This window comes from Pecten maximus, chromosome 9 (assembly GCF_902652985.1).
Source record: "Pecten maximus chromosome 9, xPecMax1.1, whole genome shotgun sequence".
Lineage (NCBI taxonomy): Eukaryota > Metazoa > Mollusca > Bivalvia > Pectinida > Pectinidae > Pecten > Pecten maximus.
The window spans coordinates 9,510,675-9,531,747 of record NC_047023.1 but is presented as its reverse complement, the minus strand read 5'-3'; the positions used below and the strand labels follow the sequence as shown (position 1 = coordinate 9,531,747).

Sequence of the window (21,073 nt, the reverse complement as noted above, 5' to 3'; positions counted from 1 at the left end):
TTTTATTTTATTTATTTATTTATTTATTATTATTTATCTATTTATTTATTCTAAAATCGAAATTTGGAATTTTAAGAAAAACACGACAACAGCATCAAAACTGGCTTCGAAATAATCATTATATGGTTTATTCTTCAGCAACTAAAGGAAAAGATGGCAGCTGTTTCATAATGTAAAATGAAAAACATGATTGCTAGGAACAAACCACCTTATTTTATAATTTTTGATATATATCTAGAAAGGTATGCAACGCTTTCGTTGCTCCTGTTATGCCGTTTGCTAAATCTGCTTTTCTAAAATGTGACAAATATTGTTCAAGTGCATTTCAAGTGCAGTTTAGGACGATTGGTTTTCACAATCAATAAATGCAGGTATAATGAAATATATTAGAGGCCGTCCAATATATTACGCACGCATATACAATTTTAGATTGACTTTTTTCGGTGTTTCCAGTTGTGAGTTTTTGTTTTGGGATGTTTAAAATTTAATGTTTGGGTTACGGGCTACAAATGAAGTATGCATCTCAGAGGAAGGAAATTTTAACGAAACTTCTTCAACTATGTAAGGGTACTGCACAACTCAATTAGAAATTGCCATCATATAGGGGGGGGGGGGGGGGGGGGGGGGGGTAAATGTTCAACCCTTTTGAAGTTCCTCTAATGATTGCACCAATAAAAAATATAAACTTTATTGATTTTACAGCAATTGCGACACAAGTTACATCAACTTTAATTAATCACGCTTGTTGCCTGGATGGACCCCATACCTCTGTACGTCCTTCGCCATGGATAAAGGCAAGTGTGTTACCAATGTGCCACCCGAACAATTACACCATTGAAGTCAAGGCTCCAAAAAGGTTAAAATTCGTGAAATAAACAGGTTAAAGAGGACAGAATAGAGCGGAAATGGAATTGCTCCTTGCGTTCATCACAAGATAATTGATGCAGTATTCATTCTACAAACTTATCAAAAACAAGACCATACCAACATGTAAACCATATCCGCCATTCTAAACAACAGTCGTGGGGGAAATATGAATGAAATACTGGTTTACACGTTCTGTTCAACAAGAACAGACTGAGGTGTTTTTGTCGTTAATTGTTCTTCATTTTCAACTATAGATAGTCATTGTTTAGGAGTATTTTACATTTTTGTCACCACGAGTTTTGAATCACCAATAAACACTGAAAGAATAACATATATATTTTTTTTTATTTATTTGTTGTACCATCATAGAATCATAAGATACTTCTCAGTCATCATCATCATCATGACCATTGCCGGTTTCAAAAAGATTGTGCCATCCGTTGGTAAACTCAGCCGATGAGAGAGAATTGTCGGCTGGTGAAAAAAGGTAAAATCATTCGCATAAACTTATAACTCAAATCTTTCAATGAATTTACGATAAATTTTTTTCCAGTTTATACCATTTCAGTCAACAAAAATAAAACTAACGATTTGGAGCGACAAATAAACTAGATAACAAAAGATACTTAGTTGATATAGTAAAAAAAAGACCACAGTTGAACCCCCTTATCTCGAAGTAAGTAAGTATGTTTGGTCATAAAGAAATACAGTGAATCACGAGATATCTCGGGTATTCGAGGTAATCCAAGTTATCAGACTTCGATATAACGAAATATGACTGTAGCTTGTTGTAACAGACACCGCCAATGATAACGATTGTATGCAATGTACGTCACGGTGTCTCGTTTCTTAGATAAGTTGTATTTGTGTGAAAATGCATTAAAGGTGAAACACACAAAAGATAAACAAACAAACAAACAAACAAATGAATGCATACCGACTACTGAAGCGTACTATTTATCAGGTATACATTGTTGTTTTGCTTATTATCTTATTACGGTAATTGCTATCATTATTAGCGTATACCTTTTCAGGACATAGTTAATCATTTGGGTGCACTATCATCTACATTTTATGATTACAAAACACCAGACCAATTAACTTAACACGGGATATACCGGAAGTTATCTCGGTGATAAGGCCATTTCCGGCCAGTGTCTAGTTTAAATCAAGTCGGCTATCTAATCTAACGGAAACTATTGAAAACTTAATATGAAACCCATCCAATTGATTACAGTATAATGTCAGTACAAACCAGATGCGTCCATGACAGTAAACAGATAGTCCATATCAGCACGCGTTATGCGCAGATTACCGTCCACATCTGCCACAGTGAAGAAAAATCCGGCCTCAGAAGAGTCTCTCAGGTGTTTATGTGACCATCCCGACTCGAACTCAGATATGGTCACCTCTCCATTTCCTGGAGAACAAGTCGAAAGTAAACATGATACTGTTACTAGCACCGAATAGATGGTCGAGTCAACAATGATGACACATGTTAACATACCAAGATATAGCTAAAACATGTTTTCTAAGTCACAGATGTTAAGTCAAATAGCCCATCAACATTCAGAAATACTTTGTTTCTCAATTTGATATTATTGTTTCATTTTTAAAACTAAAATGGGTTCCGTAGTAAGTATATTCAATTATCCAACATGCTGTTAAAAATAGATCAAACAGGTTTAAATAAAACTGTCTTTTACATGTGCAGTTCTTGGAGAAAGGTTAATTTACCCAGTTGGCGAACGTTCTTCGCCAAGGCGAACTAATCAGAAAGAGGATGTAAGTAGAGAATTGTACTGTTTTTGATAAATTTCTAATGTATTAAGTAAAATTAATAGCATGAATGTAGACTATTTAGTGTTAATAACACCTGTATTTAAAGCATTGGCGTCTTAAAGTACGTTATTACGATGTTAGACACTTTGATATGTGCTAAACAAGTAGTCATAATGTGACGTCATGGGACAAAATTAGGATTTGAAATATTTGTTGCATGCTCTGTGAATTATTTTAGCATTAGGTTGCTATGATGACACAAGAGAAGTTTTAACTCTTATTTGCCGTATTGTTGAGATATCGGAGACTCTCATATATATTCTTTATCTCAGGTTCACCAGAACGCGTCTTTTTGGCTGAGATTTTGTTTCATACCTCTATGAAGAAAATAAACGAAAATGGCGTGAAAAATGTGATTTTAAAAATCAATTTCAAAAATTAATCAAAAGCTTTGATGTAAAGTTATTACCTACGTTAGTTGTTTCTAATAATCCTTTTTTGTTTTGTTATTTTTTTCAGTTTCGAAGGGGTATCCTACCTTAACTCCTACAGTTTGTTAACAATTTTTTCCCATGCCCCAATGAAACTTAAAAAAGAAAGATTATTAGAAATAACTAGCCCGGGTAATAATTTAACAGTCATTGTCCTAGTGACGTCTCTACATCAACATATAAAACACACAAACATATGCAATCAAGAGTAAAACTAATATTTAACCTCATACAATATCACTCACAATTTTCCTGGCCAGGTGTCAAGTTATATATATTATATCCTACATTTACATTACCATAAACACAACTATCCTACGTAAGGGATATAACTCTCAAATTCCAATCCCATTACAAGTAGAATCTTCTTTCCCCGAAATGAAATTCAAGAGGAATAACTCGAGCATACAAGACTTACTGTTTGAATCAAAGGAGAGGAAGATGTTCGCGAATTCGCTTTCAGTCAAGTGATGGTTGTCGCGAGAACTGTCACGGAACAGATCTGAGCTAGATTTCGAATCCGACACAACCCTGAAATAATTTGTTTAAAGAAGGTATAAAATGAATCATCAAGCAAAGATAAAATTAATGGAAGGTTTTATTTTCTCTTGAGTTCATTAGAAAATAATAGTTTTTTATTTGGTTATTATTAATTTAATGGTTTTTACAGATTATACAGCAGATATTTAAGAGATAAAAAGAAACTTTATTTGCTATCGATAAGATCATCTACCATGACTCACAATGAATAAGCTTGGAATAACAATGGTAAGTTAGTAAGGTATCAGGCGAAATGCTTTCTTGTTATCAGTATAATTGTCGAGACTTAAACTTAAAATGTACCAATACTATCTTTATTATGCAAAATAAACATGTAAAAATACTGCTAAAAAACATTTTACTATTTTAATCAATGTGAAACATATATTGTAATCAGCAACATCTTTAAATGCATTGGTAACCGATAAATGAGAATAAGAAATCTTAAAATTATTTTAAAGGAAGTAATGCTTTATATTGAAATATCATTGTCTAATTAAGATAATAGCATCGTCAAATTATTGTCTGGACTTAATGATAATATATTTTATCAGGTGAAACATTTATTTGTGATCAATAAAAACTGACTACAGGGATGGTTTTGCATTAGAAAGTTATGCAATAAATATCACCCAATAATAGTTCAGAGAACTAAAATACATATCAAAATTGGAACTGCACGAGATGTTAACCTTACCCAGACACTACAAGTGACAAAATCAGAAGAGGAATCATGGTGGTCAGCCAAACAATCCGTTCCTGTTTGAACATGGAGATGTAAATCCAAGTGGAATATAAGGTAGTGATGACGTAGTAGGCACGTGTCATTATTCCCACAGCCAATCTGGTGGGCGGGATAGACCTTGGCCCATTTTGATATTAATGTTATATAAATACATATATACGCATACAGAACTAGAACTATTATATTTCTTATAAATAAATCCTTCTTTTGATAAAATCTAGATATTGATTCGAGATATAAAAAAAACATGTTTAAATTGTATTAATCGTATACACTAATATTTGTATTGTAGTTAAACTTTTTGTTTGCCTAATATACTCCATCTGATGTTTATATTTTATTGTATTCTATTATCTTAATTAATTTGCTAATATTTTCAATAAAAGTTAGTGAAAGATTACTATCATTGATATTTACCAGGTATAGTATAACCCCACTATCTTTAAAAAAACCATTTTAAATATAAATCAATATCTTGATTATTTAAAACAATTATATGTTTGACAGCAATCATTTATAATACATTCCTATCATTAATAATGTTTGATAAATAGATTATCAGACTGTTTACTTCATATATTATCAAGTAGACGTGATTTATTGTAGAGAATTTTGTTTTTCCTTGAACTGTGTATTATACATCCCAGACCTCGATATTATTTAAAGAGTCTACTTTATCAATAAGTTAAAAATTCAAATGGAAAGTGGTTTTCGTTGATCCTATTTATAGATAGGCTATTAGATATGTTTATAAAGGCGGTACTTTTTCATCTAAAGCCTGACAATGAAGGTCATTTCACCACGCCAACCAATGTTAATCATGATTACTTTTAACAACTTCAATTTCCCTTTTCTCAGTAGCAGCATTAAGTTTGTTAACGCTTTTCATACTTCATTGTGATTTAGTTATTTGAGAACTTTCCGTCAACGACCATATGTTCTGGACTTTGTGTATATATACTGTAAATCATTTATATTTCGCGTGGGATTTATTTTCGCGTTAATACGCCAATCGCTTATTCAAATCCTTCGCGATTAAATTTACGAAAATAACGCCAATGGATGGCTACCATGCTATCGATTATCAATGTAAGAATCTTCCAGTGTCCATGACTTTAATAGATCATCATTACTGAATATTTAGGAAGCATCTATAACTTTGATACCCACAGCAGAATTAACTACGCCGGAAGTCGAAGGGCTGATCATTTCCAGATCAGCGCTCGTCTATTCGCGAATATGTCTGAAGAGGTAATTTCGCGAAATAAAATATTCGTGAAATCTAAGTGATTTATGATATATGCTTAAGTGATCAATTTGATTTGGTTTTGTACTGCTTTACTTCATATTACCACAATAAAGTTATATGCAAATGTATACCGCAAAATAAAACTACGAGGACTCGTTTCATAAAATCGCACATACAATGAAAGCTCATTTGGGATCCTATATGCATCATTCGGTTTTTCTTCCTACTAGGATTCGTCAGTGACACAAGGGATCAAATCTGTGGAAATCAGAAGTGATGTTAATCAATATCAAAATAAGCCAATTTAAGACAATTTAATGTATATTCAGGGGAAACATTATTTCTGTTCTGGATCACATCATGTGTTGATTTTATTTTATTGTTTTTGATTTTTGATTTTTAGAATAGTCGACTGCCTTAAGTCTTATCTAGATTTCTCTGAATTTATTATGTCGCACAAAGTTAAACTTAGACTATAATTCCATAATTCGCACAAATGCGTGTCAATTCGGTCAGGTATAGTCATTCCTTATCTCTAAACAAACTTGTATCATATTACCAGTGGACAATCAATTTATGTCAGGACCTTATCAGTATACACAATTCTCCACATTATTGCAGTCATGCTCCGAACTACCTTCTTTTTGGTGTTTCTCTGGTAAGATATAATTCTTTTATAATGTATCTTCATTCCTAATTTGGCCGGTCGAGGTGTTATTTTTAGTTTAAAGATAGTATGTTGGGTTATTTTGAAAGTTATACATAAAATAACATTATCAACCTCATTATATTACGTGTTTACATGTTGTAGTTATATATCAATGAACTTCACGTGCTAGAGCGGTCATGCCCAGATCTGTCTTGCTGTGTGTTAGATAGTAGTTTGTTAAGCTGGCGTACAGTACGATATTTACCTATTAAACTAATATTAAAGATACATTATCATTGCAATCAATTCTTTATTTGAAGAGGTAACGCTCTTGTGTGTATGCTCCAGATTATCTGTAAGCTCACCGGTACCGCGTGATACAGGGGACTGTTCCCTAATGTTAGCTTTGGGATGAAATGTTTAACTGTTCTGATGTCATCTTTGTGATTTTATGGTTTCTTTTTCATCTTCTGGTTTTTACACGTTTCTAGGAATGTGTGGTCTTCCGTACATACTTTAACAGCATAACATATTCTCAGACGAATTCACTGTGAATATCAAGTAATATCCACAGTTATTGTAATGTAGGATATGCATGTTAATTATTGTTACATATCATCAACTATTGAAAAAAAAAAAATTGTAGCATACTATATATTAATTATTTCTTCTAGTGTGGCATCTGCCAACAAGCCAACCTATGAAACATTGTTCGAGCATTATGACAATTCTCAAGGTGCAATGCCCCATACCCTATTCCACAACTTTTGGATGATGACATTTGATTCGAATCGTAAGTATCTTATCTTAATAACATAATGATACCCGAACAAACGAAAGCATACCCCAAGTGTCTTTCCAAAATCTAAATCTAGAATAGTATAGAGGTAAAGTGTAGGATGCCATAGTTGAGAGCCATCGAGGAGGCGTGTAAGAGGTAAAGTGTAGGATGCCATAGTTGAGAGCCAACGAAGAGGCGTGTAAGAGGTAAATTGTAGGATGCCATAGTTGAGAGCCATCGAGGAGGCGTGTAAGAGGTAAAGTGTAGGATGCCATAGTTGAGAGCCATCGAGGAGGCGTGTAAGAGGTAAATTGTAGGATGACATAGTTGAGAGTCATCGAGGAGGCGTGTAAGAGATAAAGTGTAGGGTGCCATAGTTAAGAGCCATCGAAGAGGCGAAGATGCTTACTCTTCTTTAACACCTGGTCTTACTCATGCTGCACGTTTTAAAGGGTCACTAAGGAAATTTAAGATTTTCCGTTCTTATTTCGACCTTACTTTGAGTTAGAATTGCGATTTTGTTTTAATGTCTGTATTCTTTTGTTGATGTTATATATTATATTATGCTATATTTCTGAATCTCCTGAGGCTTATGGTCACATTTGGTCATGCTTGGTTTCGGTTTGGTTTATTTTGTTTAACGTCCTATTAACAGCCAGGGTCATTTAAGGAATATCCAGGTTTTGAAGGAGGAGGAAAGCCTGAGTACCCGGAGAAAAACCACTGACCTACGCGTAGGTTTTGAACTCGTAACCCCAGAGGTGGAGGGCTAGTGATAAAGTGTCGGGACACATTTACCACTCGGCCATCGTGGTCCCATTTTAGTAATGCGTGGGAATGTACCGTGACTTATGTAGGCATAAATAATGACATAGATAATTCTATATTTATATAACATGAATGTCAGGAAGAAACGAATAAAGTATGACATAAATCAATTTTCGTACTTAGATAACACAACACTATATATAGGGGATATATAACACTGTCTTCAGCAATATCAAATATATTTCTCGAATGAGGCAAATAGTCTAATATGTTTCACTCGTGATAAACATCAAAATATCAGCACCACTTGTAAAATATATTCGATAAAGTTTCCGAATTGTCGTTTGTAAGCAGTATTTTGATTGGTCAGCCCAGAAAAAGGTGATATTTAAAATATTGATTTTATAGAATGAATAATTTTCGATATTTCTTTGCTACAAAATGTAATAAATTACAATATGAAATATACAATGGTTATCGATACAAAAATCTTTAAACTACTCAATAATATTACATTGACCTACGGTAGATGAAGTGAATTTTAGTGGAAATATATCCCAGGATAGATAAAATAAAACAGAAAGTGGTTTAAGAGTAAAGTGTTAATAACGATGTTCCCTTTATAAAAAAAAAACCGCCATGGTTGTATTGATTCGAAAAGCGATTATCTTTGAGAGTGATAGTCATTGTCAAATCTAAATAATCAATATAGTTAAAGAAAAGTACAAGGATGATGCATATTGGTCGCGAGTTCGAAACCCACGCGGGGTAATTGCCTGGTACTGACCGCAGGCCCGCTTGTTCTTCTACGGGTGTTCCGCTTCTGCTTCTCCTCCAAAGCAAGGCATGTCCTTAAATGATAAGATAAATGTTCAAGAAGAGCGAGGGTCTTCTGCTTCACATGGCTTTAGACGTATCCTCAAAGTGAGAGCAAAGGCAGTGTAAATGTAACCTTCAGGCATATCAATGATGATCGAACACGTCTGATTTCATAACTCACAAGGGAATATAATATCTAAATTGAATCATGATGTCGAAACATAACACTTGTCCATTGTCTTCATTAATAGGCATCTTTCGAAACGTTATATTGTTCCGTGAGTTGTTGTGTAGTTTAGTCGTTATAATGGGAACACATTCCCGAATGTAAAAATGGATGAAAGCGGCTGATTTCGAAGAGCCACTAGTGTCAATGATTTCAGTATGAGTTATTTAATTTTCTAAACACAATAAAACTCAACAAAGATGTTGTAGACAAGACATTCAATCATTAATTTTAGTCGTATGATTAATGAAATATCCTTCAAATTGCCCAATGACCATAACACCATGTACGGTATGTATTATGTAGCTCGCTTTCCTGGAAAAATGAAAGTGTTTTGAATGGGAAAATTGTAAATTATAAAGGTGAACAGAAAAACAGACAAAAAAAAAACAATCGTAGAAGAGAAGTTTATAAGGCGTGTATGTTCAAGACTCTGTCCATGACTTCCATTTCTTAAATATAAAACATCTCAATATGATTGCAGTCCAGTTAGTCCAGTTAGTCCAAATTTATAGTGCAGTGTGTTGAACAGTTTGGAATAGGTGATAACATTGTTATGCTCTCCTGGAGAATTTGATATGATGATGATATCATGAAAAATAAAGCTTGATAAAATGTCATTCACAACTCCGTGTGCATTAGTATCGGCTAGGTAAATGAATGTTATTTCCTTCGTCAGACGACTCTCGGATCACCTCAAGTGAATTTATGCACGAGTGGGGAGCCCACCGCCTTCCTCACTCGGACCACGCCCTTCTTTTCTTTCTGGAGATGGACGTTAATCATGACACGGTCATCGACGTTTCGGATCTTGATAAACTTTTCCCCATTTTCGATAAGAACGGTGAGGACAATGTTGATATATTTTTTTCTTTCTTCGATAGGAAAGGTGAGAGTGGTGTTAATATACTTCTTATTATATTTATAACTACATGTATAACTCGTTTTATATTTTGATGTGCGTCATCGTTCCCTTTCGAACAGAGGTTGGGCTCTGAATAAATACTACACGATGAATGTATCCGTGTATGATGAAAACAACGACACATTTTATTAGATTTGTATCATGTATCTTGCTTTTTTTTTTTTCTATTTCACTAATCCCATTGTTTTATTATCCATTTGATATTTATAATCGAATTAAAAGTCTTAGCTTATTTCGATGATTTTCAGTGATTACCATCTTACACATGTATTATTGTTAGTATGATATGTGTTTTCGAATTAAAAGTCTTTATTTTGGTGCTTTTGTTCAACAGTTGATGGCCTTATCATTAAATGCGTTTTGCACAAACACTTTTTTCTACTTACAGAAGACACCTTTATTGAAAATACAGAGTTCTACGATGTTTGGAATGCACTTTTTGATGACGTTCTTGACCTTCATCACAAGTAGAAAAGGATGCTCATAAACTATTACCCTCCAAATTCAAGACCTTCACCCTGGCAGACATTTGTTTTACACGGTGTTATTGTGTTGAACGTTAATCACTTTCGTAGTAAGTGGAAAAGTATGGCCGCGACAAAAAAAAAATAATGATGATAAATCCAGAATTTAAAGACACTCTCTGTGGACGTCAGCTTATGAGCTTCACCCGGCGCAGATATTTTTATCGTGGTTTATTCATGTTTCTCTTCTATTTTCATTTTCTCTTGCAATCAGTTCTTTATATTTTCTTTGTTTTAAACTATGCAACGAATTGGCGTCAAACGACCGTGATGACCGTAGCACACCATACATGTAAGACTATATACTTATTAGTCGTAATTGAGTTTTAAAATGTATTGTATCTTTTTTTATCCTAACCCTGTGCGTTTACATTCATTTTTTTAATGCGGAAATAGGTTTACGCTTTGACTAAAGTATATTTCGTTCAAAGTCTTAAAGCGAGTTAAAATCAATACAATGTAGAAGAGGAAATATTTTTATTGAATCATCTCAAAAGAAGGAAATTACATGTATACGTACACAATGTTTAGTATTTTAATAAATGTCGCATCTCTCCTATAACGGGTGAAAATTTTGCAATTAAAACATTGTGTCTTTGTGTTTTGTTGAGGAAGGAGATGAAAATGTATAAATTAGTAAACATCTGAATTTTAATAAGTTTGACATATCAACAGTTTATGAACCAGCGAGTCTTAGATATTAAGTGTGAAATCGTATGGATGCTACATGATGCAGGAAGTTATTTTTCCTATCTTAAGAGATTCGTCACGGAATCATGTATACAGACAGACCACCTACCAAACTACATTGTGAAATTTATTCAATAGATAATGTGCATTTTGAATCATTCAGATAGACTGGGCAGTAGATTGACACATTATAGTGTTATCAGGGACGATTTATATCTTACACAGTTTTAGGTGTAATATCAAATTATTTACACGTATTAGATAAAACTGAAGTATGAATTGAATTCCGACTGAAATCTTCTATTATTTGTTCATTTTTTGTTCTGTGAATTATGATTAAACGTGTAAATAAGATGATCCTATTCAAAATTACATACATTAAAAATATTGTATTTCGGATGTGATTTAGAGACCTACTCCATATACATGTATAAAGTATAATGTTTCGGTCATTAATTGCAACTTAATAAACTGTGGAACCATCCGGATTATTGGGGGAAAATGTTCACATAAACAAATTTATTATAATTATTGGGAAAATAAGTAATCAGTGTGCAACCGGTATGTGAACACACATGGAGATGTAACCATTTCTCGTAAAGAAATGACAATTAAGTGTCATAAACAAGCTAAATTAAGCTTTCAGCGACACTAAGACTGTGATTCCGTGACTCTGTAAAGATAGAGTCAATTCACTACTGCGTAGTTCTTTGTTGTAAAACGTTTTATTATACAATATGCGACACGTTTTTATTATTATTCGTGATAAATGCTGGATCAATATTTGATATATGCTAGCAATGGTGGATGTATGCTAGAAACCTATATAAATGTAACCCCACGCGACCCTCTCCAACATGTCCTTAGATGAATAAAATAGTCGTGTACACATGTACGCTAGGGCTGACTATCTATATGGTTATCGTATATGTAAACAAACAACGGGAAGGTCTGGACAGGCATATGTGTGGCAGTGCAACGTCAGCAGGTGGGGATAGGGGATGCGGTATGCACACAATATTTTATTAGGAGCAGTACCGTAATCAGAATATACCCCAAATGGTGGAAATATATATCTACAGCATTATATTCCACCGGGTTCTCAGTACCACTGTAGCACAAGTTTACCTAAAATCCTTACGAACAATTTTATTTTATTCTAGGAATGTGTATGCCCACACAATTTTGACAGATGTGTTATATAAATAGAGGTTACACAACGAGTGGTTGTTGGATATGGAATTTATTTCACACGAGTAAGTTATTTTTTTAAAGTTACAAAAGACACGAGCTTTAGCGAGTGTTTTTTGCAACTTTTAAAAAATAACTTACGAGTGTGAAATAAATTCCATATCCAACAATTTCGAGTCGTGTGACCTGTTTCTACCACAATAATATCGGCTAAAATCAAAGGGAAACGTGGCCAAGTATAATTTCGCGTATGCAAATAAAGTGTATCGGTGACGTCCGGGACCCGGTGATGTGACGTCATTAGATTATTGATGACGTCAATAACATTTGCAGCTTGGGTCAAAGTTCACCGTGTTAGCCAATCGAAATGCGTACAGAGTTTATACCACGTGTGGTATAAACAGATTGTTAATCAACAGCTGTAATGATTAACTGATGGTCTGAGAGTTGAATAACACAGGGTATTTGTGGTAGAAGTAAATTTTCACAATATTTTTATTTTTTAAACATATACTGATACACTGTATCATAGTTGTGTTAACCATATTGATGGTATATTTCATTGCCACTGGGATACACATCTAAATCAGAGACTTGTATAACCAAGTTAGTATATAGATCTCTGACTAAATGAATGTTATTCCCTATAAATAGCCATCCCAGCATAATAACAGAACATCAGCCGTACTTCTCGTGTGTTGATACTACACCCGGCACTGTCGCCTTCTTAGTCGCGTGACCATTTATCAGATTAGATCACGGGACACGGTGGGCGGCTATTCACCTAAATAAGACGACAGAGGAGAAAAGAAGAGGATTAACACACGATGGCTGGAACTGTATACAACCCGGTAAGTTATGTTTTAAGTCCAGAGCAGGCTTTATAACACGAAAAACTGTTTAATAAAACAGTGTAGTGTTAATCTCTGGATTCATCCCTTCGCATATTACCTCTTAATTCTATAGAATGTAATTAGTTCCTTATCGAACCGGCCAATGCTATATATATTTAGTGTATATTATACTAAGTATGAAGCCCTATAAATTAATATTAACATATTGTTTGTTAGGGTCAGTGATTTAGTTAGACACCCAACGAAATGCTTTTTTCTTATTCTTCAAATTCATTTAGTTTCACTTTCGCTTCTAAGACATGAAAGAGTTTTTATTTCAGATGTCTTTGGGGTTTTTTTTTGTACCGAGGATATCGGTCAGCTTTGGCTAGCCAAGTTGTCATTTATTGGTGGCGAAATGTTGATCGTGAATCAGTACCTAACAAATCTTAAATGCTGATAAGCTATCGTATATGTACTATACAAGACATCTCATAAAAGGTATCTCTCATTTCATTTTCATTATAAGGTAGTATATATACTTGATGAGATATCTTATATGATAAGTAATATATCTTTTATATTTTTCTTGATATATCTTAATAGGTTAATTACTGCATTGATCAACATTGCTTCGTGAACAAAATTTGGTTTGCCATACACAGCATGATTATATATGGGTCCTTTGTTATACAAAATTACAGACGACTCAGTGTCGACTATGGCGGATCGATCCACTTCCTCATTTTTGTAGCCTCTCTGGTATCCAAGTTTTTAAAACAAATATAAAACTTAAGTCATATGAGGAAAATTTCGTATAACAAGGAAATCACTTATATCGCTGCACAGATGTTTCCGTGACAATCGATTATTACCCGAAGGGCCTGTGAGCTTATGCCATACTGCAGCGTCCGTCGTCCTTTGCCTGTTGTCCGTCATCCGTCGTCCGTTATCCATCGTCCGCCCGTCCGGCGTCTGTCAACATTTCCTTTAAAGCCGTATTAGCCCTGAAAGCCTGAATGAATTTTGATGAAATTTGGTCTGGAGCATTATTGGGCAAAGGAGATCTAATGTGGTATAAACGGAGGGTGTGGTTACCCTGGGGCTGGAGGGGCGGGGTCCAGCAAGGAAAATTGAGGTAAATCCTTTAAATTCCTACAAGTCCTGAACGCCTGAATGGATTTTGATGAAATTCGATCTGGAGCATTAATAGGCAAAGGAAATTTTATGTTGGATAAACGAAGGGTGTGGCTCCCCTGGGGTCGGAGGGTGGGGCCAAATAGGGAAACCCAGGTACATCCTTTAAATCCCTACAAGTCCTGAACGCCTGATTGCATTTTGATGAAATTTTGTCTGGAGCGTAACTGAGCAAAGGAGTGCTAATGATGTATAAACGAAGGATGTTGCACTCTTGGGGTGAAAGAGAAGGGGTCCAAAAGGGAATTAAAGTAAAAAAAAAAAAGAACTTCAAAGATCTTATTTTTTTCGTAAATGGCAGGATTTGGTCCACCTGTAGTTTGAACAATTGTTGGGAGAAGGAGTTAAAAATCAGAAAAATATTTGAAATATCACTTGATTTAAATTAGAGTATTTGCCATAATTCCTGAAATATCTAGGTGAACGACGCAGGCCCTCTGGGCCCCTCGTTTCAAATAATCTGTAGATGTCTATATCGGTCCAAGTTACTCTATACATCACCACTCCCTGTGTTTACTACACTATCATATTGGAATAGTCCAGAGCTGCACTCCTTTGTTTGTCTAACTTTGTTGTAATAAAATAGTTCCAGATTTTTTTATCCGTTGTATTTTTCAGTACACTACATGAAATACCTTTCTTAGGCGGTTAGTAATTAATTAGTTATGCTTTATAGACAAATGTGATGTGCGGACCGGAAATTATTTCAACGTCTACATTTTGAATACATAGTAGTTAATTAATTGACGATACCGTGAGAAACGTATTGAAAGAGACAAAATTAAAAAGGTGTCTATTCAAGATTTTATTTCTGTCTTTTATTACAGCAATTGCCTTACCTAGGCGGGATACCAGGTGGTGTCCACGATGGCACCCAGATCAACATTCAAGGTACACCTCATCCCCATCATCATCAAAACATGTAAGTTGCTGACCTCTCAAAAGGTCAACTCAACCTTAATGCTGAGAATTTCATGATAATTCAATAATGAAAAAAGTCTCTTTTTAAGTTTTTCTTCTCCTTTTACTATCCATTTAAGTTTTCTTTCTTTTTATTTATTTGTTTTATTTTATTTTTATTTTTGTTTTTTTTTATATACATTGAATGGACACTTGTAAAAGCAGACAACGTAATTGAAACGCTTGTAATATGTAAGCGGGGCGTGAGTCAACAACCAAGAGCCTATACTACATCGAATAAGACTTGCTCAAGTTCTGTCAAGACATAATTTCTCAAATATTAACTTAAATCTTTTGGTTAATATTTCATAAACCAGAGGAATTATTACTCAGATACCTTAGATAATGTATCCTCGTTTATCTGTGGGAGGCCGCACATTGGATACACAAGAAATCAGACGTTTTTGTGTTCTAGATTTACATTAACTAAGTTTAAGACAAAATGCATAAATATGTTTTTCGTTTTCCATTAGGTTCACTGTTAACTTGAAATGTGGTGCTAGTTTGGATCCTACGGTGAACACTGCCCTCCATTTTAACGTACGCTTTAACGAGGGTTGCGTGGTAAGGAATAACTGTCAACATGGTTCGTGGGGCAGTGAGGAAAGGCATGGAGGAAACCCCTTCCAGCGTAACGTGCCATTCGACATATCTATTCACATCAAACATAACCACATCAAGGTAATCAATATATAGAAAAACATTGAGTACGATAAGTGTATGTCATCAGAGACGTGTATATCAATACCTGATATACAAGTATCTGGGTCCATGTATGTCTTCAAATAAAAAGGGGAAACAATCACGATAGTTATATGGGCTTTAAAGTTTTAAAAATTTGTCCAATACATAATTGTGCTATTAAAGGGGCGTTGTTTTATAACTTGTGTTAAATGAGAAATAAACTGATATTTATAGAAAAAAAATCACGATAGCTATGGGTATCCCCAAGAATCAAGAGGACTTGTATATAGTTTTGAACTGTTGTCCAATAAATACAATGTAATTACAAGCAACTCTGTTCTCGCCAGAGGGCGCAACACCTTGCACTATATTTGGAGTATCGCTATAATTGACGTGGGCTTTCCCAAAACTTAAACTGACATACTGGACATTGGCTACGTAGCAAATAACTGTTGACGGCAGATTATTTAGTCTGGGTATACGTTTTATCGATTCTGTTTGAATCATTGAATTATAAAAAGCATGCTTGACTAAAGTGTCCCTTTAAATGGGCGTTGTTTATGATTTGTGTTAAATGAAAAATAAACTGATATTGATAAAACCAAGTATATCATCAACATGTTATGTTCTCGTAACAAGACGTTGTGCTTGATGAATAATATCGGTCAAAATTGTAATACGCGTTTAAAATTTATCCGCTGTTGCCGTGATCATTACTATAGGCAGTAGATTGTATTTGTATCTGCAGATATCTGTGAACGGACGCCATTTTTGTGACTTCAACCACCGTATCCAAATGCACCATATCAACACGCTTCACATTGATGGAGGTGTGGGGATAAATAGCATCAGTTTTGGGGGTAAAGGTCACGGAGGTCATGGCCAGCATCACGGACACGGGGTAAGGATATATGTGACAATTACACCTAGTTTCTTTATCAAAATATAGCTTGTCCTTTGTTCTGTAAAGTGTTTTTGTTCCAATTGTCATTGTTAATGAACCTGGAGGTCTGGTGGCGCATTGCTAACGCACCCGTCATTAAGGTAAACCACAAGGTCTAGGGCGGATCGTTTTGTATACCAGGGCGATTCTCCCAGCCAGGCAGACGTCATCCGGAACACCTCGGGGTTTTTTATTCAAAATACAGGAATAGCCAACCCGAGGATGATCCGAATGAGGCAGACGTTAGACTGGGTTATCTGCCGTAGTTTTTCTACTCCCCGCTAGGCCTTGTTTCGAAAATAAAATAATAATCTTCAGCGCAACCTAGCGGCGGAAAATAGCACTAAGGCAGGTAACACAGTCTAGAATATGATGATTATATTATATAAAATTTCTATTTATTTCCTTCAGGGTGGATTCCCCCAGCCGGGTTTTCCGCCAGCAGCCGCCTCGTTCGGGCCTCCAGCTGGGAGCATGATGCCTGGTCAACCTATGTATAACCCAGTAAGTTATTTGGCAGTATTTTATACAGAAGTGTAAGTTATAAACATAGATTAAAGTAACTGTGTCTTGTACAATTAAAGTATGTTAATAAGAAGCAACGCTTCTGTTTAATATTTTTTCACACTCGTTCATATTCTATAGCACACCTTGCTCCCGCAGTAGTTGCCATCTTGCTACGCTTCACGTCATTGAAAAATTGAAATATCTATTTGAAAAGTTAATATAACTACCACTATACATAGACAATAGACATGTGCTAAAGATATTGCACGTTATGATTATTATTATTATTATTATATCAATCTTTTTATTTAAGCCTGTTCCCTTGACGACGTCGATCCCAGGCGGGATGACGCCAGGGAAGATGGTCTGCATTAGCGGTATCCCCCACAGTGTTTGTCAGAGGTAATATTCAATAAATGTTGGAGTTTTTTCAACACGCAAAGAAAAAATACAGAGCGCTTCATGGATATCGAATAAATAATGTATACCACTGCAATGAAAATACAAAGACAAAAAAAAAATGATAAGATTAAAATAAGGAAATAAACAAAAATTTAAAAAATAAAAACAAAATAAAAACAAAAATGATAATAAAAAAAAGAAAAGAAAAAAGAAAATAATTTCGATGACAATAGCATACGACGATGAAATAATTAATTACTGAATAGACATTTCACCTTTTGAAAATGTATATAAAGCATTTCTTTATTCTTAATTCGCTGTTTGTTCCCAGGTTCACAATCAACCTTCAGTGTGGGCCGATGACTGGCGAGGACATTGCTCTCCACTTTGACGTTAGGATGCAACTTCCGGGAGACAGCCAACAGGTCATCCGGAACTCCTGTATGGGAGGTGGCTGGGGAGGAGAGGAAAGACAAGTCCCCTATTTCCCCTTCCAGCCCAATGCAAACTTCGATATCATGATAATGGCGGAGCAGGGCAAGTTCAAGGTACGTTCACGGTCTGAACAGTTCCGTTTCTTAGTATCTAAGTTAAATTGCAGAGGACGTGATAAGCGGCCATCCCGTTTGTCTTTTTCCCCTTGTATTGGTTGTTTGAATAATATCTAAAATTACATAATTTATAAATAATTTTTTGATTGAGTAATGTGTTGTATTATGGTATGATAGCTGTGCATTGTGGAATTTATCATGTATCGGAAAAATTGTACAAAGCCTAACAAAACGTCTCGGCAATCTAAACAATTTTTGATATGTATTCTTATACTCTTTCTTGCAAACCTGTGTCTATGTTAAATGTTTATACATCTACTTTATGTTTATGTCTATCTCAATGATTTCATGTAATGTATTTATATGATTGGAGAGGGCGTGACTGCCGTTCATAAGTTGCAAAAAAAGTGCGTAATCATTTGTCTCAATCTAATGAAATATGTTTTAAAGTTAAAGTTAAATTCAATCTAAACAATAACTTATTTACTCATTACACTTACTTATTTGTTCCGTGGGATTATTTTAGATTGCCGTGAATAATCAACACTTCGCGGAATTCCACCATCGTCTGCGACCATTGAACCGTATCAACACGCTCAACGCTTCAGGTGATATCAGACTCACCCAAGTGCGCTTCCAGTGAGCCAATACCATTGGTTGAACGGCCAACGACCGAGAGGAAGGCTGTTGTTGATTGGTTCGGACTGATTGACGATTAATTCAAGTGTATTAAATGCAAACTTGAAAATTACATAAGCGAAGATTCCATGAATGATTTTTGTAATTTATATTTTTTTTTCTGGTGCAATTATTTTTGATAATACTGCATTTGTCGGTGCTGTATTTTTCAAAGGCTTCCATTCTGTTGTTTTTGTTGATTTAAATGCAATAAAATTATATACATGACAACCATTTGTATAAAATATCTTCTATATTGTGCTCATTATTAACAATGAGTTATACTTGTATCATTTTATATATCCCCACATCTGTATCTTTACAAACCAGTTGTAGCCAGAGGCCTAGAGGGTCAAGTAATAAGGACATTCAGGCGCGTAGCTGCCTGTACGCAGGTATGCAGATCACTTAAGATTTCTTTAAAAAATAAATAAATAAATTGTATCAATATGAAGTCAAATTCACCATGTATACATAGTAGAACCATATAGTGACACTGACACATCGGGAACAGAATTGAAAATTAAATTTTACATGGGAAAAAAGTTGGACCATCAACTTTGTTTGAATTCCATTTAGCTACGCCCCTGGCATTGCCAAGTCCTTCATTTTCATTTAAGATCTGTTGAAGCTGTCTTGTCTTAAAATGCTGAAAAATATATTGATCATTCCGATCATACTCTGTGAACTAAAAATCCAGAACACTACCGACTCCTTTAAATATAGATAAACAGTTTACTTAGGTAATATGGACAGTTTACCAACAGCAGTATGATATTTCAATTTCCCTAAAGTTAATTTCCGATCAATACTTAATATTTTCACTTCCACAAGAGTGTTTCATGGGATATCTCAAAAATTGCTACCAGATTTGAGTACAGTTCGTAAGAGTTATCCCCCTGTGGATGCCGATACAATTGACATACAGTGTATATATACTAAATGTCTAAGAATGTTTCGTACCAACATTTCAAATGATAGTCCGAGTTTCCTCTGGCCCTGACACCATGTCTGGCCTACACCATGCTGTCTGGGCCATATCCTACTACATACACATATTACGATATGATTCAGATAAATTGATGCGTAGAATCAATAATCGGACGAAAAATCAAGAAAAAAAATCAATATTAAACATAGCGAAACGTTGGCAACAGATTTGACATAAAACATCGTGGTAAAAAAAAAAAAATGTTTTCCCCAAAAATGATTTATTCTGATTTCGGAAAGTAAACTCAGCTTAAACCAAACGTTTAAAGTTGTTTACTGATGCCTTTCAATACCTGCACCGAAAACTTAACATTGAGAAACAAAACCTGACACCGAGGCCGATGCCGAAGTGACCTGTGTGGACATTCAGAAGACGGGTTAGGTAAATAAAAATGTACCTACAGTGTAAACAAATGTTGGAATTTGAAAGGGGAGATCACTGAGTCCTCTAGCTATTGAATAAATCGGGTCAATTTTGGAAACTGGGCAATTTTATAGGGAACTTAAAAATACGTTTAGTCCGAACGCTACTGTTTTACGAATTACGGCATGATGGTAAACATAGGGGAAGAAATACACACTCAGAGCTCGCATCCTAGCATTCAGAATGAGATGTTCCGGAGGTCAAAAATCTCTTAAACATGTATCAGTTCATCAATAGATCTATATACATGTACAATGAATGATGGAAAAAACAAAATAAAACAAACAAACAAACTCACATTTGATAAGTTCTAGTAGAACTCGTTAGTAATGCTACTGGCCAAAGTGTGGAACTCAAAATTCAAACGACTGAAAACAACAACAACAACAACAACATTTGATTTGATTTTGATTTGAACATATTTTATTGTCAAAACTCAAATGGGATTAGACACAAGTATAAAACTTATAATCTGTCTTTTCCCATATAACATAAATGATGAAATGAATATACGTGACCGAAAATAATAAAGATGATGATGTGAACATGTCAAAAATAGCTATAAGATAAAATTAACCATATACATATGTCATATTATGAAGTCACTGTACAACAACAACAACAACGACAACGACGACGACGACGACGACAACAACA

General features: G+C 34.7%; 3 protein-coding genes across 3 annotated transcripts; 2 read left to right on the top strand and 1 right to left on the bottom strand.

The window, feature by feature from the left end:
• Positions 1 to 1,190: 1,190 nt before the first annotated feature.
• LOC117335012 (insoluble matrix shell protein 5-like) lies at positions 1,191 to 4,486 on the bottom strand. The gene is made up of 4 exons (XM_033894900.1): positions 4,378 to 4,486; positions 3,559 to 3,671; positions 2,123 to 2,287; positions 1,191 to 1,341 (listed from the first exon to the last, which is right to left on the bottom strand). Exons 1-4 carry the CDS (start codon positions 4,449 to 4,451, stop codon positions 1,253 to 1,255), a joined length of 441 nt encoding a protein of 146 aa, XP_033750791.1. The 5' UTR covers positions 4,452 to 4,486; the 3' UTR covers positions 1,191 to 1,252.
• A 1,749-nt stretch (positions 4,487 to 6,235) lies between these two features.
• On the top strand, positions 6,236 to 10,952 carry LOC117334458. The gene is made up of 4 exons (XM_033894094.1): positions 6,236 to 6,332; positions 6,998 to 7,116; positions 9,597 to 9,761; positions 10,231 to 10,952. Exons 1-4 carry the CDS (start codon positions 6,298 to 6,300, stop codon positions 10,311 to 10,313), a joined length of 402 nt encoding a protein of 133 aa, XP_033749985.1. The 5' UTR covers positions 6,236 to 6,297; the 3' UTR covers positions 10,314 to 10,952.
• A 1,739-nt stretch (positions 10,953 to 12,691) lies between these two features.
• Positions 12,692 to 19,236, top strand: LOC117334456 (galectin-4-like). The gene is made up of 8 exons (XM_033894089.1): positions 12,692 to 13,098; positions 15,105 to 15,199; positions 15,711 to 15,918; positions 16,670 to 16,822; positions 17,276 to 17,368; positions 17,685 to 17,773; positions 18,105 to 18,321; positions 18,851 to 19,236. The coding sequence occupies exons 1-8, from the start codon at positions 13,075 to 13,077 to the stop codon at positions 18,965 to 18,967; spliced, it is 996 nt and encodes a 331-aa protein (XP_033749980.1). The 5' UTR covers positions 12,692 to 13,074; the 3' UTR covers positions 18,968 to 19,236.
• Positions 19,237 to 21,073: the final 1,837 nt, after the last annotated feature.